General features: G+C 41.7%; 1 protein-coding gene across 13 annotated transcripts in view; it reads right to left on the bottom strand.

The window, feature by feature from the left end:
• Positions 1-3,143: 3,143 nt before the first annotated feature.
• arfip1 (ADP-ribosylation factor interacting protein 1 (arfaptin 1)) overlaps positions 3,144-26,841 on the bottom strand; it is a 241,718-nt gene continuing 218,020 nt past the window's right edge. For all 13 annotated transcript variants that reach the window (XM_041188381.1, XM_041188390.1, XM_041188400.1 and 10 more), the window contains 3 exons: positions 19,853-20,010; positions 9,508-9,682; positions 3,144-4,595 (listed from right to left, as the gene is read on the bottom strand). In XM_041188381.1, coding sequence (XP_041044315.1) covers positions 4,440-4,595; positions 9,508-9,682; positions 19,853-20,010 — 489 coding nt within the window. In that variant the 3' untranslated portion in view covers positions 3,144-4,439. The remainder of the gene's footprint in view (positions 4,596-9,507; positions 9,683-19,852; positions 20,011-26,841) is intronic.

Here is a 26,841-nt window from a genome sequence, read left to right as displayed (position 1 = left end):
CAAGCATGTACCAGTATATTCTGGTAGCAGGCTAACAACCAAATCTCCAAATTACAACTGCTGAATCTTCTGTATCACGTTCCACTTTCTCTCAGTTCTGGAAAATAAGTTTATTAATTGCACTTGTGTATGTACTCAAAAGAAATAAGAAAAAAATTCTCTTGCAAAGGAAACTGCCCTATTAAATGTGGTATGAGGCAAAACTCTCTACTCAATTAGTTCACCTAAATTACACTATTCCGTTTGAAGTGACTTGGTTCTGAGTCTTCTCCACATCTCTATCCAGTGCCATTTTCGAAAAACTGCCTTCAATTTTCAAGCCATTCAGCATTAATATTCCCTTCCATCCTTTTCTTTCCTTGAAATCTTCCTTCCATTGTGTCTCTTCCTAGGGTTACCTCTTAAGATGTGCCCCACCCAATCTCTCTACCTTTTCCTAATTAAGTTCAGCAAATTTTTGTTCACTCTCCACAGCACTTCATGTTACTTTTTCTGTCCAGTTGATTCTTTCCAATCTCCTCCAAACCCACATTTCAAAGCTAGTTAGCAAGCTGGTCTCCTCTCTGCAAGGTCCAAGTTTCACATTCATACAAAACAACACTCCAAATCAAGCTCTTTCCAAGTCGCTTCTTGAATTGTTTATTCAGCTTTCCAGTTAGCAACCACCTCTTACCAAATATAATCATTCTCATTGATATCCTTGTTCTTATTTCTTTGTAGCACCTTCAATCTGCAGATATGATGCTTCCTAAATACTTGAATTCTTGCACCTATTCTAGTTATTTTCCTTCTATGAATAAATGAATATTTCTTGGTGATTTTGAGATATGCATCATTTTGGTTTTGTTGATGTTCACTTTCATCCCAAAGTTCATGCTTTCTGCTACTAGTCTATCTGGTAGTCTACCAGTAATCCTTCTGTGCTTGCAATGAGGCAGGGACAAGGCTATGAGCCAAGGACCTGCCTCCAGGCAGAGCATACACAATGATGGTGATGATGATCAGAACTGAGCAGACTTTTCATTTGATTGGAGGTCACTACTGAGATTGTTTTTCTTCTTTCTTGCAAATATCAATGAAAAGGCAACAACTTCTGCACTGTAAGGCAATGTAGCAAAATGGTTTACTGCACTTCATTTTTATACAATTAACAAGTTTCATGAAACTTTGTTCCAAGCCAAGAAAATGGTAATCTAAAATTTATTATAAACAAACCATGCTTTTTATTATTGAATCATTTTAAGAACTCTTATTCTCAGTTCCAAACCCTACTTCCACTTCTCTAATAATCTACTTAATCTCCTATACAAATCAAATTAAGTAATTAACTTGAATTCAAATGTCAGTTTAAAATACTTAAATCCTGCAAATGCTACAGAATATTGGCAGTTACGTAGGTAATAACTGCATTAGCAAATTGCTAGCAGAAAAGTTAGTTTTGGTACTTGCTTAAAAACAAACTGGCCATGAATGGTGAACTGATTAAGAGGTTTTCTCCAGATAGCTTTAATATATTTGTGGAAGAAGCCAACTGGTGATGTTACTGATAGTCTAAACACACTATCAATCATAACAGATTAGATCTAGCTTAATGTTGTCCCTAGCCTCTGCTTCATATTTAGAATAGTTTTATAAACATACTGGCCAGTGCCATGGGGTAAAATCAGGTGGGATGGTGGGGGCTGCTGTGCCTGTCACCCATCCTACCTCTTGGTGTTTTACCAGAGGCAGGGTAGGTGGTACATGATCTTCCCACCGTTAGACCAATGGGTCCCTGAAGTGCCAATTAATGACAACTTAAGGATCTCTTCCCCCTTTTTAACCAGCAGCAGATGGGCACTTTGACACCTGGAGAGGATACCCAGTAACACCTCGCAGCCTTTCTGCAAACTCAGTGGAGTGGTTTTGGGGGGGGGGGGGGGTGGCAGGTGCAGGGGGAGCCCCATCTGATCAGGCACCCCGTGGCCCTCAAAGGGCCCTCTGTTGTAAGACCCCAATACCCACTGGGTGCATACCTGATTGGCCCTGGCGATCCCCATTTACCTGTACTTGGACCTTTCAGTGGTCACTGTTCCAAGGCCCACTGCAGTCCCAGCAGTGGCCACCGCTCCCAGTGGCGCTGATGGGCGTGAAGAGGCTGGCAGCTCTTGTAGGCAGGGGATCCTGCCTCAGAGGGGTGTTTTCCACAATTTCAGGCAACTAATTTCCTGAACAACGCAAAATTCACTTGTGGCTTCCAGGACCAGTGGATGTGGGCTTGCACCTGATTTTCCATGTAAAATCCTGACCTGTATTTCAGAGTGCTTCATGTTTAGCAGCCTAGGTTCGTACTCTGAAACACCTTGTAAATTGAGTGACTCAAAGTTGGTTTGATTTAATGATTATTTCAAGCAGTCCATTATGGGCAGATCATGATATTCCTCCTGAAAGGAAGGAAGCACAGATCACTTAATTCACTGCTGCAGACCTTATATGGTCTGGTCTGGAACAAAGGCAGAGACAGAGATGCTGTATAATTTTAGGGAGCTAGAGAGATAAGACAGGGTAGAAAAATAAGACAGTAAGATTTATTGTTTTTTGTAAGCTGTTTCCCAAGCCAGCCAGTAAGATGACATACTGCACTTCATGCTGCTGTTCAGGAAACAGATTGTGGTGAATGTCATCAAAATGAAAAAAAATAAATTGTGACTGTTTTCTGCTTTGACTATGTAAGTGAGAATATTTTCCCAGGACCATTTTTTTCTGTAAGCCGTTAACATCAGACTACGTAAGGGAAATTCTGCCGGTATCAATAAATGCTCTTTCATGGATAAGTGCTCTTTCACAGAATGTCCACAATAATAGCATGAATAGTGTTCAAAACACAGAGTAACTAGGTTACAAGTATCAGAACTGTAACCATGTCATCTTCCTTTAGTAGAGATTCTGATACCTACTGGACCACAGACTGACACTCTTATTTCACACAAGTTCCCCATGAACTCAAAGCCCTTTATTGCAAGGATACTCTGGGAAAGCTCATGAATACGCAGCAATACGGAAGAGCTGCAGACTCAATCCCACTTAGGCATATGTATTCATACAATTAGATTTTAAAATGTTCCATGTTTTCTTTTTAAAACAACAGCATTCTGAAACTTGTCTTGCAGCAAACACCTTTTAATTTGTACATATATGTGTATTTATAATAGAGGCACAATCCGGATATTAACTTCAATAGCAAATAGTGACTGACAACCATAGAGAAAAAAATTAAATAATGCAATTATGATTTACATTAAAAGTATGCGGTTAATTTAATGTTAAATATTCGATATACAGAATTCAGAAGGTATTGCCACAAAGTTTAAACAGAATGACAAAAAAATTACATGTAGGTGCTTTAATTTCGAAGACTGTTTACATAGAATGAAAAAAAATCAGTGAATGATAGTACACTATCAGCAAACATGAGCATCGCCAGAAGACTAAAGCCAAATGCAGCTAATAGAATCCCACAACAGAAATATGAGGAGGAAATATTTAGCGCAATCTTGCTTTACTCCCTCCTCCACTCCCTCCCCATGTCATCCTGGGAGTGGTGAGATGACAACAGCAAATCGTAAAATGTTTCAAGCACCTCGGTAACGTGACCGAGTGGGAAAATGTATTGTTAAAGGCACACGATTGTAGACATAAGGCTGGTACGTGGCTTAATTAGAGTTACACCTTTAAGAAAATAGCAATGATGTCAAATCAAAAGCAAGCAAATCTTGTGAGTTAATGGCACCAAGTTAACATATTTTCACATGTCACCAGATGTTTGCAAATATTGTCAATGCTTGGTGCCTTTGTAATAAAGTTACATATCCTCTTCCTTGACCCAGTCTCAAGGATTCTTATTTGACACAATTAACAAATGAATAAACAGTCTATTGGAAGTACAGTATTGGCTGGAATTTGGAGTGCTAAAATAACCATTTCACTCAGCACAGGTGCTTCATTCAGGGACTTTCTATCCTATTGCTCTGCAAAGTCATTACATTTTGCTTAACAGTTCACTTGCTTTGTGAACTCAGGTGCCCTTTTTGTGAAAGAACTTGTATATAAAATTGTCAATCATGTTTTCAAACAATTACACTGTAGTGACCAGAAGACACTAAACAAATCTACAGTTACTGTTCAGTGCAAATCTGAATGTAGATATATACTAACTATCCCCCTCTAACCCCTGTACAAAAAGGAATATTTTTCTTAGGTCCTGGTCTTATAAAGTTTATTCAGTTACATAAAATGACCATATTCAATCTAATTTTTCAGATTAATATATAGCAAAAAAAGTGAGAAACAGCTATATCATTGACCACAATTTTACTTATTGTCTCTCCATCTCATAACATGAAAAAAAAATTCAATTAGATTTTATAACTGTATCAATCATATCTTCAGGCTTTGAGACATCACTGTTCCTCCAGCCAGGAAGGACCTTCAGAACCAGGAGCCTTCAACTTGATGTGGAATTGTTTCAGCACCTGTTCAAGTTGATGCTGGTTGCCAGCAAAGTAAGCAGACACAGCATTGTGAAAGAGAAGAAGTTGGTTGTGCATCACTTTAATCTGTGGAAAGACAAAATCATCACTATTCAAGTCTCCTTCATTCAAAAAAAAAAGCACACCAAGATTTTGTAAACAGTAGACACCAACAATTTTTCCTGCCCTTTACGGCGATAAAATTGCAACACACAGATTCACTGCAGAACTATTATTATTTGCCCCAAACTGCTCAACAAAATCACTCTACAATTTTTAGACACAGCTAAATAAGAATGAAATACCAAAACTGTGTTAAATGCACTTACATTATACACAAAACACTACATACTGCAGAAGTTAAATGGATTTGTATTGCTCTCATGACCTATGATTCATTTATAGCTATAATGGACATTTTTCCTTGGACCTTGTTTTGTAGTTTATTCAGTTACAGAAAATGAATCATGCATTAATAATAATGCAAGTTGAAGGAAAGGAGGAAGAAAAAAGATGCATTTATATAGCACTTATCACATCCCAAGGACTTGCCAAAGTGCTTTACTTTTGAAGTGTAATCACTGCAGGAAATACAGTAACTAATCTGCATACAGCAAGGTCCCACAAATATGTGATAATAACTCGGTAATTTGTCTTAATGATGTTGGTTGAGGGATAAATATTGGCCAGGACATCAGGGAGAACTTGAAGTTCTTCTTGAAAATAGTGCCATGTCATCTTTTACATCACCCTGAGAAACAGCCAAAAGTCTCATCCAAAATTCCACACTGTTGCCCCATTATTGCACTGAATTTGTCAGCCTAGATTTTCTACTCAAGTCTATAGAGGGGGACTTCAACCCTCAACCTTCTGACACAAGAGTCTACCAACCGAGCCACGGTTGGCACATCCTATTAAAATTAGACCCTTTTGTCTTCTCTCCACAATACATACCAACTATGGCAGGGTGTGCATGACCTAGTCCCAGGGTTCCACCAATATTGCACTAAGCAGCTCACTAGGAAACATGCAAGTGAAACACTCTTGTTTTCTCTCCCCTCATTATAAACTGTATTTCCCAGTGAGTGGAAAGGATATCCCAAGGATGTGAAAAGCATTATATAAAAGCCAGTTTGTTTTTAGAAAGGCCTTTGTTTCCATTCTCCTCATCCCTGCAAAGTAGCACAACGGAGATTGGGGGAAGTGCGGATATCAAACCTGTTTCTCCCATACATGTACTTTTAGCACAGAATTGAATGGGCTGGCTTGGCATTAAGATAATTATTAAAATTAGTAAGCAAAACAGTCTGTTGGAATATAGTTTTAAAAATATTTTTAAATTATATAGAACAGCTGATGTAGCAAGTTAATGTTAAATTACATGACAAATCAAAATTGGTTTGACTTGTATACTGGCAGACATTATCTTTTGATCACAATGATACTTCAGAGCAAAATAAAAGTGAGAGTTCGGAAAGAGAAAACGAGAGAAGCAAAAAATGCCAAGGTTATAGCAAGATATACACCAGGATATGAACCAGAACATTAGTATCATTGTTAAATAACTTGTTCAATGACTCAAAGATCATAAAATATCTGAAAGTTAAACCCAGCAATAGTGAAGACTTGACCATGCCTTGCCAAGTTATTCCAGTACAGCTACAACATTGGCATTTATTTGGCAATATGGAAAATTGCCTGGGTATGTCTTGTCCACAAAAAGCAAGACAAATCCAACCTGGCCAATTACTGTCCCATCAATCCACTCTTGATCATCAGCAAAGTGGTGGAAGGGATCATTGACAGTGTTATCAAGCAGCACTTACTCAGCAATAACCTGCTCCCTGACATTCAGTTTGGGTTCCACCAGGGCCACTCAGCTCCTGACCACATTATAGCCTTGATCCATGCAAGAGGTGATGTGAGAGTGACTGCCCTTGACATCAAGGCAGCTTTGATTGAATGTGGCATCAAGGAGCCCTAGAAAAACTGGGATCAGTGAGAATCAGAGGTAAAACTCTTCACTGGTTAGAGTTATACTAGTACAAAGGAAGATGGGTTGTGCTTGTTGGAGACCAATCATCTCAGTCCCAGGACATCGCTGCAGGAGTTCCTCAGGATAGTGCCTGGGCCCAACCACCTTCAGCTGCTTCATCAATGATCTTCCCTCCATCATAAGGTCAGAATTAGGAATGTTTGCTGATGATTGCACATTGTTCAGCACCATTCGCAGACCACTTCAGTATCTGAGCAATCGTGTCCATATGCAGCAAGAACCAGACAATATTCAGTCTTGTGCTAATAGGTGGCAAGTAACATTCACTCCACACAAGTGCTAGGCAATGACTATCTCCAATAAGAGAGAATCTAACAACTTTTGAGATTCAATGACATTACCATTGCTGAATCCCTCACTATCAACATGCTGGGGGTTACCATTGACCAGAAACTAAACTGGACCAGTCATATAAATACTATGGCTACAAGAGCAGGCAAGAGGCAAGGAATTCTGAGGAGAGTAACTCTAATCCTGACTCCCCAAAGTCTGTCCACTATCTATTTGGCACAAGTCAGTAGTGTGATGGAATACTCTCCACCTGCCTGGATGAGTGCAGCTCCAACAACACTCAAGAAGCTCAACACCATCCAGGGCTAAGCAGCCCACTTGATTGCAACCCCATCCACCACTTTAAATGTTTGTTCCTTCCACCACCAACGCACAGTGGCAGCAGCATATACCACCTATAAGATGCACTCCAGCAACTCACCAAGGCTCTTTCGGCAGCACTTTTCAAACCTGCAACCTCTACCACATAGGAGGATAAGGGCAGCAGATGCATGGGAACACCACCACTAGCAAGTTCCCCTCTTAGCTACATACCATCCCAACTTGGAACCATATTGCCATTCATTCACTGTTGCTTGGTCAAATCCTGGAACTCCCTTCCTTAAAAATACTGTGGGTGTACCTACACCACATGAACTGCAATGGTTCAAGAACATTGTCGAGGACAATTAGGGATGGGCAATAAATGCTGGCCTTGCCAGGGATGCCTATAACCCATGAATGAATAAATAAAATTTAGACAATGAAAGCTTGATTTCTAAAATTGTTATAATAGTAGTACAAAGCTTCACTCAGTAGGAATTTTGGTTAGCTTCAAGGTGAACAGCCTGGACAGGCATTGCTTATGATTCCCAGTGAAATTCTTGATGCACAAAGTTTCTAGTTGGAGAACTCGTGAGTATTGCTTTGTATGGAACCTTAAGATAAATGGTTAAAATAATAAATGAAACATAACTCCTGCAAAGTTTCAGTTCCCAAGTTCTCCGTCTTCCCCATGCAATGGCTGATTTGGCACTAAGTAAATTTGTTTTCAAATCCCTCCCTGGCCTCCCCCTTCCATATCTCTACAACCTGCTCCAAGAATTCTATGCACCTTCAATTCTGGCCTCTTGCACAACACTGATATTAATCACTTCACCATTGGCAGCATACCTTCAGCAACAGAAGCCCCAAGCTTTGAAATTCTCTCCCTAAACCTCTCCACTTCCTTTAAGATGCTCCTTAAGATTTATCTCTTAGACCAAGTATCTGTCCTAAAATCTCCTCATCTGAATCAGTGTCAAATCTTGTTTGATAGCACTCTTTGGAATACCTCGAGAATATTTTACTTCAATAAAGATGCTACAAATACAAGTTGCCGTTGTTGTAAATATCCCATCACAAAATCAATCACAATGCTAAATGATAAGATGCAGGCTTGTCTGAGTTCAACCATTTCTTAATGGAGTTTAAGTGCATACTACTGCCTGGAGGAAGTTTCCTGATGATTTTGTCAAGTGCTGTGCCAAGCTTCTCTTCACATCGTCTGATTTGGTGACAAGCAAACCATGCTTGGTCAGGAACTTCGCTATGGTGTGTTTAGTCATTTTGTGATGATAGTGTGTCCTCATTTCTCTCTTTGCTGTAGCCATTTAAATATATAGAGTTACAGCGAGTCTACAGCACAGAAACTGGCTATTTCACCCAATTGGTTGAGCTGCCGCTTATGCTCCACACAATGTGGAGGAGGATCCTGTGCATAGGATATTTCACTTTGTAATTGCAAGAGTCTGGTCACTTAGCAGCGACTACACTTGGAGGAAAGAAAGTAATCACTGAATGCCAAGGACATTGGGACATCCTTTGGGTACAAGGCATTATATAAATACAATCCTTTATTTGAGCAGGGTTATGCTTGTGTCATTTATTGTAACATTACAGTCTTATGTTCTCAGTTCTCCTCATGCAAGTCTAATTTCGCTCTTAAATGGAATGCAATTCTGTGGATATTAAATGATATGCCCTTACTCATATGTTACGCCCACTAAATATTATCTCCATTTCCAGATCCTTTTGTCAACCCGTGTTCCATCCATTCAGTACCATTAAAATAGCATGAGGCATAGGCCACCTTCTAGAATATTGTGTGTAGAATATGAAGTGAGTAGTGACATGGGTGCAATAGATCGTAATGTGGAATCAGTTTGGATGGAAATAAGGAATAGCAAGGGGAAGAAGTCACGGGTGGGAGTCGACTAATGATGTGTTGGATCAATCTCTATTGCTAACCTTAACTTCATATATTTCCTGTCAATTTTTGCTAGTATAATGGTCTGTGTTCACACTTTTAATAGGAATTGCCTATGTAAAGTTGTCACATTGCAAATACACCTTCCCAACAATGGTGGCACTATAGTCCCTCAGTTTTGCACCTCCTATCTGCTCTGAAAATCTTATGGTCCATCGAATGCTACTTCTCTGATTCCCAAATTACCATCGGTTTTGCTATTTAACTAGAAATATAATGCAAAATCAAGTATGTCACAAAAATAATGGGGTTTGAATTACATGTATGCCTTGGTATCGCTAACCCCTGCCCTTTAATACCACATTATGACAAAATCTTGATTAGACACGTGCAATAACATGCAAGATTAACTAGCTTTTAAATACCTTGTTTTCATCCAGAAATTTCAGTTTGACTGATACACTTCCTCGAAGTTTGTCAAATTTCTCTTTATGTATCTGGAACTGTAGCTGAGACTGTTCAATTTTTGGAATTGTAATGGCATCGCGAGGACCAAGGTTCAGTTCCTCTAAATCAGTACGATATGCATCATACTCTATCCTGTGGCATAAAGCATAGCAAAACAGAAATTGCATAAAATTACCGTTTCAAATCAATGACAACAGATTAAAACAGTAACTGAAAAGAAGCCTTTTTCTCAAAGCAGCCAGGGTAATAAAAATACATCAAAGTACATTTTACAAAATGTTCAGTAGAATCACAATATCTGTAGAATTGTATGCTATGTTATAAGGATCAAAACAAACTTACATCTTAAATATACTGGGTTTCACTACCTCAGCGGCTGCAGCAGCTTATTATTAAAATTATAGTGTATTGCTGACGAGTGAATTTTCCACATTCCACTATTAAAATGTTGCCTAAGACAATCTTCTCCATTACCTCACTGATAATCAGTGATGAAATGTAATGCAATACTTTCCAGCAGAAAATTGAGATATGAACAGATATACAATGCATACTATCCAATGTTTCAGTGTTGCAAGAATACAGACTTAGTTCAACTTCTTACTGTCCCATTGCTAGTACTTAAATCATAAAAGGTGTTGCCACTGCCCCCAGAGTAAAAAATGCTGCGCTTAAAGCAGCACGTGTTGTAATTGTAATTTCAATTTTTACAAGAAGAGGACAAGTTGTGCTTGCTTACAACAGCTGCCAGCTCTCATGGTTCATTGCAATAATGTAACATAGTCACTGGGTTCAGATAACCTTGCAAAGATATCCGAAACCACAGATTTCGCTGCAGCATTGTAGCTCACCAAGCCAACTTCTTATTCTACAGATAATACAAAGAAGTGGTGAGGATTAATGTCAATATTTCTTTGTGAATTATTGTTGAAAAGAAGGTTCCCCAAATAGTTCAGCATGTTTATTCAGTGAGTAAGTGACCCCTACAGATCAGAAAAGTTCCAGGTTCTATGCTGAATTAGCAGATTGCAGCTGGAACATGTAGAGGAGCACTGGGTTAGTGGGAGCATGGAGGGACAGAGAAAAGATTAGTTAGGGGCCCTGTTCCTAATCTCAATTCAGTGACCCTGTTTCAAAGTATACAGATGTGGTCTTTTAATTGCAAGTTTTTATTGCTGATCCAATGTAGAAAAACATCCCAAGGCATTTTGCAGAGACTTAAGGAAAATATCGCATGCCTGAAATAGGAAATATTTGAATGTTAAAAAACATGGTTAAAGGGATGGATTTAAAGGAGATTTTTGAAGGGAAATGGGGAGGAGTGACGAGAGGTTTAAAGAGGGTAGCCTAGAGCATGGAACCTAATTTAAAGTAAAGTCACAATTGAGGGTTCCAGGGTGGAGGGATGGAGGAGGAAAGAGAATAGCAGTGGAGGCCAGAATCAGGGGAAGAGGAAGTAAAAACAGAAAATGCTGGAAATGCTCAGCAGGTCACGTAGCATCTGTGGAGAGAGAAGCAGAGTTAACACTTCAGGTCGATTACCTTTCATCAGAACTGATAGAAGTTAACGACATAATAGGATTTGAGTGAGAGGTGGGTAGGATAAGCACAACAGAAGGTCTGTGATGGGATGGAGGACAGGAGAGATCGAATGACAGAAAGGTTAGTCTTTCAGGGTCAAAGGGAATGGAAATGAAGCAAGTAAAGAAACAAAAGATGTGCCTAGAGCTGGTGTGTTGCTGTCAGAAAGCAAAAATAAAAGAAAAATTGAAACATACAAAGAAAAAGAAATAAAACGTGGAGTCAAAACTTACGGTCTGAAATTGAACTCAGAGGAAGAGGGTTTGATTTGGGGGAAGTGTAGGGTTAGAGGAAGTTATAGAGGTAGAGAAGGGTGAGACCATGAAGACATTTTTTTTATTCTTTCATGGGATGTGGGAGTTGCTGGCAAGGCCAGCATTTGTTGGCCATCCCCAATTGCCCTTGAATTGAGTGGCTTGCTAGGCCATTTCAAAATGCAGTTAAGAGTTGACCACATTGCTGTGCGTCTGGAGTCACATGTAGGCTAGACCAGGAGAAGAGAGTGCGGGAGCAGGACACCGAGCCAGGCAGTCAGCAGTACCTAGAGCGGACCTGTGTGAGAAGAGCAGTGGTGGCGGGAGATAAAAACCTGCGGCAGAAAGCCCCTTCAATCTTACGGAGCCGAAGTGTGACATCAAAGGAAAACAGGCAGGTGATTGGTAGGTATCTCTTCCTTGTCTCTTTTGATTGGCCAAGTGATTTAAATCAGGAGATGTTATTACAGCTGAAGACTACAGTTAAGGAATTCACTTTTAAAATATTTAACATCCAAATTAATTAATTAAATAGAATAGAGATGGCTGGGCAGTCGATGTGTTGCAACTCTATCATGTGGGAGCTGGTGAACGCTAGTGTGATCCACAGTGACCACATCTGCAGCAAGTGTTGGCTGCTCGAGGAACTTCAGCTCTGAGTTGATGAGCTGGAGTTTGAGCTGTGAATACTGCAACACACCAGGGAGGGGGAGAGATACCTGGACACTGTGTTTCAGGAGGCAGTCACACCCTTTAGATTAATTACAACAAATTTGGACCGTGGTCAGGGACGGGAGGGTGTGACTGTGAGTGAGGCAGGTATGGGGATCCAGAATTTAGCTTTGGCAGAGCATCAGCCAGTGCCCTTGATCAATAGGTATGAGGTTCTTGTTCCTGGTGTGGATGAGGGCACAGGCTGCAGGATGAGCAAACTGACCATAGCACCGTGGCCATTCATTTTGGGGGAGAAAGGGGAAATGTAATAGTAATAGGGGATAGCATAGTTAGGGGAATAGATACTGTTCTCTGCAGCAAAGTCAGAGTCCCAAAGGGCGTGTTGCCAACTGGTGCCAAGGTTAAGGACATCTCTTCTGGGTTGGAGAGGAACTTGAAGTGGGAGGGGAAGGATCCAGTTGTCGAGGTCCATGTAGGTAGCAATGACATAGGTAAGACTAGGATAGAGGTTCTGCTGAGGGACTACGAGTAGTTCAGGGCTAAATTAAAAAGCAGAACCACAAAGGTTATCTCCGGATTACTACCCGAGCCATGTGCAAATTGGTGTAGGGTAAATAAGATTAGAGGGGTAAATGCCGGCTTAAAGATTAGTGTGGGAGAAATGGGTTCCGATTCATGGGGCACTGGCACCAGTACTGGGGAAGGACAGAGCTGTTCCGTTGGGACAAGCTTCATTTGAACCATGCTGGGACCAGTGTCCTGGCGAATCATATAACTAGGGGTGCAGATAGGACTTTAAACTAATTAGTGGTGGGGTGGGGTGGGGAGGGGGGGGGGGGTGGTTTCAATTGAAGGGAAGTTTAAAAAAATCAAAAAGAACAAAGAGAGCAGAGGTGCAGGGCAGTGAAGAGGCTAACGAGAGTGGAAGTGCGACAGGAAGGGGCAGAAAATATAAGCAGAAGAGTACAGCAGAAATTAGAACCAGAATGAGTAATAATGGTAAAAAGTAAAATCTTAAGACTCTTTATCTGAATGCACGCAGAATTCATAACAAGGTAGATGAGTTGATGGCACAAATAAAAATAAATGAATATGGCTTAATAGCTATTACAGAAACATGGTTGCAGGGTGACCAAGACCGGGAACTCAATATTCAAGGATATTCGATGTTCCCAAAAAACAGGCATAAAGGAAAAAGAGGTGGTGTAGCTTTGTTAATAAAGGAACGTATCAGTGCAGTGGTGAGTAGTGATAATAGGTGAAATAGGTTGTGATGTGGAATCAGTTTGGGTGGAAGTAAGGAATAGCAAGGGGAAGAAGTCACGGGTGGGAGTTGTCTACAGGCCTTCTAAGAGTTGCCTCACAAGGACAAAGTGTAAATTGGGAAATAATGGGAGTGTGTAAGGAGGATGCTACAATTGGCATGGATGATTTTAGCCTGCATATTGACTGGACAATCAGATTGGCAGGGGTAACATGGAAGACACATTTTTTCAGTGCATCAGGGATTGTTCCTTAGAGCAATATGTTGCAGAGCCCACCCGAGAACAGGTTATTTTAGATCTAGTAATGTGTAATGAGGTGAGATTAATAAGAGATATTATAGTTAAGGATCCTGTAGGGGGTAACGATCATAACATGGTAGAATTTAAAATTCAGAGCGAGGGCGAGCAACTCGGGTCTCAAACTAGTGTCCTCAACTTAAATAAGGGCAATTACAGAGGTACGAAGAAAGAGTCTAAAGCGAGCTGGGGAAATAGACTAAGGGGAAGGTAAGTGGATGAGCAGTGGCAGATACTTAAGCAGATATTTCATACTGCTCAGCAAAAATTTATCCCGGTCAAAAGAAGGACTCGATGAGAAGGATGAGCCACCTGTGGTTAACAAAGGTGGTCAACGAGAGTGTCCAATCAAAAACTAAGGCATAGAGAGTGGCGAAAACTAGTGGTAGGTCAGGGGATTGGGAATTTTTAGAAACCAGCAGCGGATAACTAAAAAGCTAATAAAGAGGGAGAAAATTGATTATGAAAGCAAATTGGCAAGAAATATAAAAACAAACAGCAAGAACTTCTACGGGTATATAAACAGAAAGAGCATGGGACCCTTGGAGGATGCGACTGGAGAACTGATAATGGGATCAGCGAAATGGCAGATAATTTAAACCAATATTTTGCATCGATCCTCATGGTGGAGGACGCTATAAACATCCCAAAGATATCAGATAAGCAAGGAGCTAATGGGAGGAAAGATCTTGCAACAGTCTCTATCACGAGGGACAAAGTATTTGACAAACCAATGGGACTAAAGGCAGCAAGTCGCCAGGATCTGATGGCCTGTATCCAAGGGTTTTAAAAAAAGTGGCTGCAGAGGTAGTGGAGGCATTGGTTAAAATATTCCAGAACTCACTGGATTCCGGGAGGGTCCCAGCAAATTGGAAAACCATTAATGTGACACCCCCATTCAAGAAGGGAGGGAGGCAAAAAGCAGGAAACTATAGGCTAATCAGCCTAACATCTGTCGTTGGGAAAATGCTAAGAGTCTATTATTAAGGAAGAAATAGCAGGATATTTACAAAAGCTTAACGCAATCAAACAGAGTCAACATGGTTTTGTGAAAGGGAAATCATGTTTGGCAAATTTGCTAGAGTTCTTTGAGGATATAACAAGCAGAGTTGATAAAGGGGAACTGGTAGATGTAATGTATTTGGATTTCCAGAAGGCATTAGATAAGGTGCCACATAAAAGGTGCACAAAATAGGAGCTCATGGTATTGGGGATAATGTATTAGCATGGACTGAGGATTGGTTAACACACAGAAGACAGAATTGGGATTAATGGGTCTTTTTCAGGTTGGAAAGACATAACCAGTGGAGTGCCACAAGGATCAGTACTAGGGCCTCAATTATTTACTGTCTCCATTAATGACTCGGAGAAGGGGGCAGAGTGTAATGTATCCAAATTTTCTAACGGTACAAAAATGGGTGGGAGGGTATGTTGTGATAAGGATATAAGGCATCTGCAAGGGGATATAGATAGGTTGAGTGAGTGGGCAAAAACTTGGCAGATGGAGTATAATGTAGGAAAATGTGAGGTCATGCACTTTAGCAGGAAGGATCAAAAGGCAGACTTATTACTTAAATGGAGAGAGACTCCAAAAAAGTGCAGCACAGAGGGATCTGGGTGTTCTTGTGTATGAAACACAAACAATTAGCATGCAGGTGCAGCAAGTAATTATGGCGGCAAATGGAATTTTGGCCTGTGTTGCTGGGGGATTGTAGTTTAAAAATAGGGAAGTCTTGTTACAACTGTACAGGGTGTTGGTGAGGCTGCAGCTGGAGTACTGTGTACAGTATTGGTCCCCATATTTAAGAAAGGATATATTGGCATTGGAGGCAGTTCAAAAGAGATTCACTAGGTTGATTCCTGGGATGAAGGGGTTGACTTATCAAGAATAGCTAAACAGGTTAGCCTTTATTCATGTTTGGAAGAATGGGGGGTGATCTTATTGAAACATACAAGATTCTGAGGGTGCTTAACATGGTAGATGTTGAGAAGATGTTTCCACTAGTGGGGGAATTTCAAACTAGGGGACATAATTACAGAATAAGAGGACACCCATTTAAAATTGAGATGCAAAGGAATTTCTCTCAGAGGGTAGTGAATGTCTGAAGAGAGTTGTGGAGGCTAGATCACTGAAAGCATTTAAAGGGGAGGTAGATAGATTTTTGAAAATCGGGGAGTTGAGGGCTATGATGAGCTGGCACAAAAGAGGAGTCGAGGCCCAGGGCAGGTCAGCTATGATCGTATTGAATGGCGGGGAAGGCTTGAGGGGCCGAATGGCCTATTCCTGCTCCTATTTCTTATGTTCTTATGGCCAATTTCCTTCCCTAAAAGGACATTAGTGAACCGGTTGCGTTTTTATGACAATCAATGATAGCTTCATTGTCACCATTACTGAGATTCACTTTATCTTCCAGATCTATTAATTGAATTCAAATACCACCAGCTGCCATGTGGGGTTTGAATCCATGTTCCCACAGCATTAGCCTGGGTCTCTGGATTACTAGTCCAGCAACATTACCTCTATGCCACCATCTCCCCCAAAAACATTAATGCAAGAATTTTAAATTTATAGCATTGGGCAACAAGGAATTGAAATCAAGATCAAGTGAGCTTTTACGCTTCTGCTCCACGGGAGGTTTCTGTCCTCCCTGAGTTCGCCTTAGGACACCTGCATATCAGTGTGATAAGTGTGACAGGTGTACCGCCCGAGTCAAACGCCCCACCTGCCTGTGCCCCTGGAGAGGGTCACACTGATGTTGATTCACAAGTGATGGGAAAGCTGCATAAGAAGCAGGTAGAGATTTGGATGAACAGAAACTTTCAGAGGGCGCAGACTGGGAGGCCAGTCAGGTGAACAGTGGAGGTATCATAACTTTGAATGAAGTTTTCAGCTGCAGATGGGCTGAAGCGGGGCTGTAGGAAAATTATCTCACAGAGGTGGAATAGACAGCCTTTTGGTGGAGATAATAGGGAGCTGGAAGCTCAGCTTTGTCAAATAGGATGCCAGGATTGTGAAAAATCTGGTTCAGCTTGATCGGTGAAGGGGATGGAATAAGTGGTTATTGTGCAGAATTTGGGCTGGGGAGGCCAAAGCCCTGTTTTCCCATTGCTTAGCCGGAGGGAACCACGGCTTATCCAAGACAAAATGTCAAACAAACCGTCTGGTAACAGAGGCAATGGAAGGGTCAAAGGATAGAGTTAGACGACAAGGGTGTACGTAAGGACCTGTTGTCTGTAGATGATGTCTCCAAGGGGCATGTAGATAAGAGAGAGCAGCATCAAGGGGATGGAACCTTGGTGGACTTTCTAACAGTGCAGGATGGGAAATGAAGCCTTTGCTAGAAATGCTCTGACTACGCTCAGATATGTTAGAGGAAAGCTAAAAAGTGACTTGGGAGAGAATGAAGTGGGGTTGAAAGAGAGTAAGGAAGGTGGATTGTGAGGAATACAAAGGAGTGGTCAGAGCAGCAATTACAAGCACAGTAGAGAGGCCATGATATAGGAAGCAGAGCAAAAGCTGAAGATTGAGTTCACAATGGATTAGGAGTTTCAATGTAGAGGCTGAGGGAGAATATCTTTGACAAAATGTCAGGGTGAAGCTAGGAGGGGTGGGTGGAGGCAGCAGACAATGAAGATTTTAATGGAGAAATGAGAACAGGGCGAAGTGCTTTAAGGGAGAGAAAGGAAATATGGAGGAGTAGAGGGAAAAGAGGCCAATGTGTGACTTGGTAATAAGAGCTGCATTCCTGCTGACATGGTTTCAGCAATGCAGAGGGGGAAGTACAGTCAGTAAGGTGCGAGATGTCATCACCTTCCTTCAGTCAAAGCCAACATGTCAATAAGCCATATTAAGATTGTGGATGGACAGGGTCTTTGATTGCAGGTGAACAGACATTCTGGAGGGAAATGAGGATAGGTGCAATGATTGTTGATACACTGCCAGAGTCTAAGGGAATGAAGGTGGGTGAGGTGAGTGTGATGGAAAGGAGATTTCATCACATTAGCCCCAGGGAGAATGCTAGACATGAAACCATGAGTGATAAGGTTGGACAGTTGGAATTACAGCTCTTAAGAAGGCAGTAGCAGTTACCATAATGGGGTTGTTAGAAAATGAGCGAGGCACGAAGGATAGCTATGGCTTTGTTTAGGGGGGTATTCGTGCCTGAACAATTTCAGGAGAGAAGGAAGGCAGAAAGAGTAATGACGGGTTGTAGTGGGTGAGGGAAATATCTGAGAAGAGGAACAGAAAGGTGGTATGGTTTGATGTTAGGAGATGAGGACAGAGGGAGGGTGGGACAGAGGGAGATGGAAGTACCCAAGAGGGACTGAAAAAAAGATCAGAACAGGATTAGACATGTGATGCACCTCCATAGAATACCCTGCTGACGTTAATTTTCAAGGTCACACGTGAATATCAATCATTTAGGTGAGGTACCAGAGGGTTCTCTATGCAAATATAGCCATGCCCAAAGGAGTCAACCCCTTCAGTAGGATGGTAGGGGAGAAAATAGCAAAAAGAGGAGGAAATTAAGAAAGTAATGAAATTATTGGAATGGCTGGATAGAGAAGATTTAAAAGTTATATTGAACTGGGGAAATATGTACTTTTATACCATGGGAAAGTTAAACAATGTTCAAGCCCCATATGGAAACAACATGACCAATTCAAAGCTACTACACATAACTAAATATCGCTACTTAAAAGAAACTGCCAATCAAACAAGTATTCAGTCAACGTGAACAATGCCTTGGACAAAACACTTTGACCCATATCATCCGTTTTGCTGAAGACTAAAGTGCATGTCTCGTGTTACGACACTGCATTTCAAGTTCAGTCTTAAACAAGGTTATGGAGGTCAGTGTGTGTGCACTGACAACAAACATCAAGCATCAGGGCAGTGCTCTCATTTGAAATGTTCTCCTAAACTAGTATTTATTGGGATTTTCTATGCATTTGGGCAAAAAGAAATCTCCAGTAATCAACTCTGGTTTGCTATTCAAAACTGAAGCAACTACTTCACCACAGATAATCCTACAGGATGGACATCATCAAGCATCAACTATGCAGTGCATACTGACTAGTATATATAACATCACCCAGAACCAGCAGAAGGAGGAGACCCACAAACTAACTAAAACCCCAAGTTCTACTGCATCATGAAACAAGACAATATTCGTATCTAGATATTTAGATGCCAGTTGGAAAAACACTTTGTTAGAGTCCACTTCTTCCTGGTAGCTATAATTAATGGGCAGAATTTTGCCCTTGGTGGGTGTAGGGGCCCCATCGGCTCAGCGACGGATGGACAGCTGACCCCCGCCGCCGAAATGGGGCCCACCGCCATTTTGAGTGGGTGGGCCGATTAAGGCCCGCCAGTGGCCTGCCTGGCAGGAAGTGCTTTGTGCTTCCTGTGCGGGGGCAGGGGGGTAGGGAATCCCCAGCGGTCAAAGTGTGATCTTTCGCGCATGTGCGTGAAAGAGCACTCTGCTCCCTAAGACTAAGTGCTGTCTCGGGGAGATTAGTGACAGTGTACAAAACTTAAAAAATAGAAAAATAAAAATATTATTAACATGCCCTTCTCATGTGACAATGTCACATGAGATGGGACATGTTAATAAATATCACATTACATTTATTAAAGTTTTTAAAAAGGAACATGAAACCTCATCCTGCCAGTGGATGAGTTTTCATGCATTATCAGAAGCCCGCTGGGGCTCCTGGCCTGCTCGCCAGCCTTAAGGTTGGATGGGCAGGGTCTTTAATTACCCTGTCAATGGCCTCAATTGGCCATTGACAGGTCGGCGGACGGACAGCTGATTTTGTTGTTCGCCCATCTCCCTGAAAATTTAAAGGGACTGGGATGACGTTGGGGGTTCCTCCCGACGTTATCCCGCGTCATTTTCCCGTCGGCGAGTGGACCCCGCCCCCAAATCGCTGACGGGAAAATTCTGGCCAATATATACTTGTGCATGTGGATAATGGGAAACATCTGATCATTATAAATTGGAAGCAGAAGCACAATTTGTGAAACTGAATTCTGCAGAATGCTGTGCATTAGGGTTAGGTAAATATACTTTTTTCTGAATTTTAACAACTCCCACATAAATTAAGTGCATAGAGGTTTCAGTGCCACAGCTTAAAAGCAATGTATTATTTTCATCAAAACCTTCAATTAATACTCTATCCAAACTAAAATATGTTTAATCCTTTGGGCACTACAATTGGTTTACCTGGCATTTTCGTAATGTTTAACTGCGATTAATGTGTCTTCAATTGTTTTGTTCACCAAAGTATTCACACTGGCAATGAAAAAATTAATTGCTCCAAGAAGTGTCTCCCCGTTTTTACACAACAATTTCTGGGTTTCAGCATTGTATCCAAACTCTTCCTGAAATATAAAGAGAATAAAATTCAAATATATACAAAAAGACCAGGAAAAGGTTCCATGCAATGCCTAAAGAGGGTATATAATTAGTCAGCACTTTGTCATATTCGAGTATTAGCTAAAGAATACAAAATATCGATAGCAATAATTGCACATTTGAACATTTCTATGAGTGATATCACTAAAACATAAAGCTTTTGTGTAAATTGAGGGAAGGGGACAGAGTTCCTGGTTGGAGTGAAACAAGGGGCTACAATTTAGTCGAAGTTAATTTGGAGGAAGTCTGGTTTGATCCATGAGCAGGCAGGAAGCACAATAACAGCCATGTTGCTACAGGCAGAATGGAGAGATAGGGTTGAATGTTGCAGAGCTGAGCTCTTGTTTATTAATATTGTTATCCTACATGACAACAGAACATTTCAAAAAATACTTCATTGGCTGTCCTGAGTTTATTTTTAATTAGTTTATGGGATAAACTAAATTATAGTCAGACAGATAAAGCATCTAGTTACCCATTACAAAAGACAAGAAAGCGCAGTGTCAAGTGAAAGGCCCTGGCTATTTTTACTGCTTTATATTTAACAATGGACTCTCTGACTCCCTTCTATGTACATTTAAAATACAGGTGTCTGCTGAAAATGAATTCCTATTGGCACATTCTCTTGTAAGAGGAGAAACATTTAAAAAAACAAGAGTTGGAAGCAGGCGTATTATACAGGTCAGTTAAAGCAGGACAGATGGGATCCCGAGAGATGCCAATAGCCATGAGGAACTTGCTGACTCTGCAGATGCTGCCAATACCAAACCAGCCTTGAGTCTGATCTCGTCACTAAAGGCTGGCCAGCATTTATTGCTCACCCTAATTGCTCTCAAGAAGGTAGTGGTGAGTCGCTTTCTTGAACTGCTGCAGTCCATGTGTTGCAAGTACACCCACAGTGCTGTTAGGGAGGGAGCTCCAGCTTTTTGATACAGTGACAATGAAAGAACAGCAATACCATATTCCATCACATTCATGACTTGTGCCTTTCAGATGGCAGGCAGGCTTTGTGGAGTCACGAGGCCAGTTACTCAGTGCAGAATTACCAGTCTCTGACTATTTTTAAACAGTATTTATAAGGTTGGTCAAATTATGTTTCTGGTCAATGGTAACCCCAGGATGTTGATTGTGGTGGATTCAGCGATGGTGATGCTATTGAGCATCAAGGGCAAGTGGCTAGGTTCTCTCTAGTTGCAGATGATCATTGCCTGGTATGAATGTTATTTACCACCTATCAGCCCAAGCCTAAATGCTATTCAGATCTTGCTGCACGTGGTATGGACTCCTTCAGTATCTGAGTAGTCATGAATGATACTGAACATTGTACAATCATCAGTGAACATTCCCACTTCTGACCTTACGTTCAAGGGAAGGTCATTGATGAAGCAGCTGAAGATGGTTGGGTCTTGGACACTACCTTGAGGAACTCCTGCAGTGATGTCCTGGGACTGAGACGATTGGCCTCCAACAACCACAACCATCTTAGTTTGTGCTAGGTATGACTCCAACTAATAGAGAGTTTTCCCCCGATTCCAACTGACAATTTTGCAAGGGTTCCTTTATGCCACACTTGGTCAAATGCTGCTTTGATGTCAAGGACCATCATTCTCACCTCACCTCTTGTGTTCAGCTCTTTTGTTCATATTTGGACCAAGGTTGTAATGAGGCCTGGAGCTGAGCATCCCTGGCAGAACCCAAACTGAGCATTAGTGAACATATTATTTCTATATGCCACTAACAGCACAGTCAATGAGACCTTTCATTATCTTGCTGATGACTCAAGGTAGACTAATGAGGGTGATAATTGGCCGAATTGGATCTGTCCTGCTTTTTGTGGACAGGACATAGTTGGGCAATTTTCCACATTGTCTGGTAGATGCCAGTGTTGGACTGGAACAGAAAATGCTGGAAAAAAACTCAGCAGGTCTAGCATCATCTGTGGACAGAGAATCAGAGTTATGTTTTGAGTCCGTATGACCCTTCTTCAGAGCTGAGGAGAAATGGAAATGTGATTAAATTTATACTGTATAACGGGGGTGGAGCAGGTGAAGCTGGATAGAAGGCCAGCGATAGGTGGGGTCAAAGGAGATGTCATGAACAAAAGGACAAAGGGAGTGTTAATGGTAGTGGTAAGGGCTAAAAAAGGTGCTGACTGTGGCATTAAGGTAAGAAAGCAGAATGTGATAATAGCAGAATAAGGGCAAGCACTGTATGAAAGAACAACATGGAACAAGTAACAGATGGCCCTTGTTGGGGTAGGGTAGGGGGAGGGGGCGGTGGTGGGGGAAAAAATAGAAAATGGGATTAAAAGGGGGGATAAAAAGGGATAACACAATGAATAAAAATAAGTGGATAAAAAATAAAAATGAATGTAGAAAATAGGGATTAAAAAAGGGGAGAGGTTAGAGGACAGAGTTCATGGTCTGAAGTTGTTGAACTCAATGTTAAGTCTGGAAGGCTGCAAAGTGCCTAATCAGAAGATGAGGTGCTGTTCTTCTAGTTTGCGTTGGATTTCACTGGAACATTGCAGCAGGCAAAGAACGGATATGTGGACAGGATGGTGTGCTGAAATGCAAGCGACAGGAAGGTCTGGGTCATGCTTGCGGGCAAACTGAAGGTGTTCCACAAAGCGGTCACCCAGTCTGTGTTTGGTCTCCCCTGTATACAGATGACCAATTTGGTCTCCTGCATTCGCTGCTTCCAATGCGAAGGAGGTGCAAGTGAAGCACTGCTTCACCTGAAAGGAGTGTTTGGGCCCTTGGGCAGTGAGGAGGGAGGAGGTAAAGGGGCAGGTGTTGCACCTTCTGTGATGCCATGGGAAGGGGATGAGGTGTTGGAGGTGATGGAGGAGTGGACCAGGGTGTCCTGGAGGGAACTGTCCCTATTAAATGCTGATTGGGAGTTGAGGGGAAGATGTGTTTGATGGTGGCAACATGCTGGATTTGGCGGAAATGGCAGAGGATGATCCTTTGAATGTGGAGGCTGGTGGGGTGAAAAGGGAGGACAAGGGGAACCCTATCATGGTTCTGGGTGGAAGGGGGAGGTGTGAGGGCAGAGGCACAGGAAATGGGTCGGACATGGTTGAGGGCCCGGTCAACCACAGTAGGGGGAAAGCCTTAGTTAAGGAAGGAGGAAGGCATGTCAGAAGCGCCATTTGGGAAAGTGGCTGCATCGGACAGGTACGACGGAGATGAAGGAACTGAGAGAATGGGATGGAGTCCTTACAGGAAGCGGGGTGTGAGGAGCTGTAGTCGAGGTAGCTGTGGGAGTTGGTGGGCTTGTGATGAATGTTGGTGGATAGTCTATCACCAGCAATTGAGACAGAGCGGTTAAGGAAGGGAAGGGAACTGTCGGAGATGGACCATGAGAAGGTGATAGAGGGATGAAAATTGGAAGCAAAATTGATAAATGTTTCCAGGTCCAGATGAGAGCATGAAGTGGCACCGAAACAGTCATCGAGGTACCGAAAAAAGAGTTGTGGGAGAGGGCCCGAGTAGGACTGGAACAAGGAATGTTCCATATACCCCATAAAGAGACAGGCATAACTGGGACCCTTGTGGGTACCCATAGCCACACCTTTTATTTGGAGGGAGAGAGACAAGTTTAAGGAGAAATTGTTCAGTGAGAGGACAAGTTCAGCCAGACGGAGGAGAATGGGGTGGATGGCAATAGTTCAGGCCTGTGAAGCAGCTTGATTTTTAAAAAAATTTGATTTGCACAAGTCTTCACTACTACAGCTGATTGTTGCAGGTCCAATAGTCTTTGCTGCAGCCAATGGCTTCAGCTGTATCATGATATCACGTAGACAAATCAAATTGGCTGAATACTGGCGACAATGATACTCAGGACCACTGGAGGAGACAGAGATGAATAATGCATTTAGCATTTCTGGCTGAAGATGACTGCAAGTGCTTCAGCCTCGTCTTTTGCATTGAAGTGTTGCGATCTGCCATCATTGAGGATGAGCATGTTTTTGAAGCCTACTCTTCCAGTTAGTTGTTTAATTGTCCACCACCATTCATGGCTGGATGGGGCTGCAAAGCTTTGATCTGACCCGTTTGTTGTCAGGTCACTTAATTCTGTCTATAGTGTCATACTTCTGCTGTTTAGATTGCATGTGTTGTAGCTTCACAAAGTTGGTAAGCCTGGTGCTGCTGCTGGCCTATCTTCCTAATACTCCTCATGGAACCAGGTTAGCTGTGGCTTGGTGGTAATGCAAGAGTGGGGATGTGAAGCATGAGAATGCCGTGCTACACGATGGTGGTGGTGGTGGTGTGTGTGGCGGCGGAGGCATGAAAGAGAGGCCATGGAGCAGGACAGGATGGAAGACCTGATCAAAAGTTGCAAGAATAGATAAGAGAAAGTTAAAGTGCTTTGGATATAGTCACGAAGGATATTGGCGATTTTGGCCAGGGCTTTTTTGGAGCTGCAGCTAGGATGGAAACCAGGCTCCAAGTTTTTTGAACAGGGAGTAGACGGAGATAACAACACTGTGCTGGGTGGCGATAACATGTTCGTTGACCATAGAGAGGAAAATGGGGTTGGAGATGGAGGAATAATTGGAGTGGTGTCTACAACATTGATGCTAGGCTTTTTTTTTAATGGAAGGGAATGAAGACAGCTGTTCTGAACATGATGTTAGGAAGGAGAGGCTTCATTATGTCAGAAAAAATAGGGTGAGAAAATAGCTAAGTAGCCTAGAGTTATATGAGGTGGGGAGGTGAGGAGTGACAGGAAATGATCAAGAGACTAAGGGGTGGATGTCACAGAGAGGTCTAATGATGGCCGGGAAGGGAGGATAGGAGCTACAGAATGTGGTAGGATTAAGGCCAGGAGCAAAGGTGGAGGAGGCAGTTTAGCTTAACTTCAGTTCTGGAGATAAAGGCATATGTGAGCTTACCAACTCCCTTGATTAATGTAAAAGCATTCAACAAAGACATCAGTCAACACATCTGAACACAAGTTGGTCAGCATCCAACTACGGTATCGAGTTCGAAGTCTGGCTGTATGACAAGTCTCTTTGAGAAAGACTGAAGAGGAAGTTGTTACTTCAAAATGGCACATCAACCCAAAGGCCTAAATGTCATCTGGACTGAGACTAAACAAATGATATTTAGCAACTCAATTCTATTCAGGTCAAAAATTATAGCATTGGCTCACACTGTTGGTTTAACAGAAGTGTCATGCAACATGTCTATTCAGGTCAAAAGATTGGCAAATGTGTCTCAATGTAGATAAATGTGTGCTTAAACATCCAGCTGTGGGGAATTTAGGGAGAGAGTATTGCTGTTAGCTCAACTGATAAGAACAGAGAAAATTGGGAGTTGTCACTAATTGGCTGTTAACTGTCTGACAAAGTAAGGATTGTAAAGTCCATTTGGACTGTTCAGATTAAGGTTAGGGCCAGAATAATAGATTTGTATAAGGCTTTGGTAAGACCACTAGTGCCCTTTATAACCCCCTTATCTCGAGAAGGATATTTTGACTCTTGAGAAGGTGGAAAGAAAGGGTTGGAATATGTGGATGGCTATGTATGGGCTTGATGGTCTTTTCTCATCGAATCCATAACAAAACACAGAAACATTTCGATAGATTTTGGTGGAGAACCCAAGGAGAATAGGTAATTAAATCAATTAGAAAATCAATCTCCGCTTCAAGTCTCAATATAAAAAACCTCATCAAACTGCCAGAGGCAGAACTCCAAGAACAATTCTAATCTGCTCAATTTTCAGATTGTCTCCACGAAAAGATAGGCAAATCTCTTCCTAACATCCAGCTGAACCTGACTATCCCTTCTCTTGAGGAGAATGGTATCCCATGCCTTTGCAATAAATAAGGTGGAATAATTGAACATATTTACTGAATAGTTGTCCTAAAGTATGAGGTCAGTGATTAAAGTGCAGAAATCCAATTAGTTGAATCAAAATGATCAGGCACACCAAACATCCCCTTCAGAGGCTTGATACTAGATAAACCATTGATGTGAATCATATAGGCAAGCAAGTTCTCTATTGCTTGGAAGATACAAAAGCAAAATACTGTGGATGCTGGAAATATGAAATAAAAACAGGAAATGCTGAAAATACTCAGCAGGGCTGGCAGAATCTATGAAGAGAGAAATAGTTAATGTTTCAGGTCAATGGCAAGTTACATGCTTCTCTCTCCACAGATGCTGTCAGACCTGCTGAGTATTTCCAACATATTTTACACTTCTTCTCTGGGTCATGGATTTAATTTTTTTCATTTAAGTACTGCCCACACTTTGTAGCCAACAGCAAAGCCATGAGTGATGGTAAATATTACATCATGATAACTAGACCAATATCCTTATTGCTAATGATTGATATCAATGTTCATGGAAAGCATACCAAATGAGAAACAGCTGCAGCATCCCACCTACAAGAACCTATTTGAGCACCAATTTGGTTTCAGACCAAGTGTCCTCTATCATTTTCTTGATTCCTGATGGTGAACAACAGGTGTGTGTCCAGTGTATAAGGGGTAGTTTTCAACTGGGAGCCTAGACAACAGATGTTGGCAGGCTAGTTCAGTCAAAAAGACACTGTAGTTGGTCCTGATCCTGTTTACAAATAACACACTTACATACACATGGAGAGAATTGGATTTTCTTCTTCACTGTATGTTTTGGCACAATGCCCAAAGTTCTACACAGGTGAGTGAATGGGGACAAGACTGGAGAAGAGCTGGCCTCTACTACACCCCTCCATGAATGCATTTTAGGGGTATCATTATTGCTACTGCAAGCCTACCATCAGTTTTCACTAGGGAACTGTTGG

Source organism: Carcharodon carcharias, chromosome 1, assembly GCF_017639515.1.
Source record: "Carcharodon carcharias isolate sCarCar2 chromosome 1, sCarCar2.pri, whole genome shotgun sequence".
NCBI lineage: Eukaryota > Metazoa > Chordata > Chondrichthyes > Lamniformes > Lamnidae > Carcharodon > Carcharodon carcharias.
Note: the sequence above shows the minus strand (reverse complement) of the source record. Positions and strands in the feature narration are given on the sequence as shown.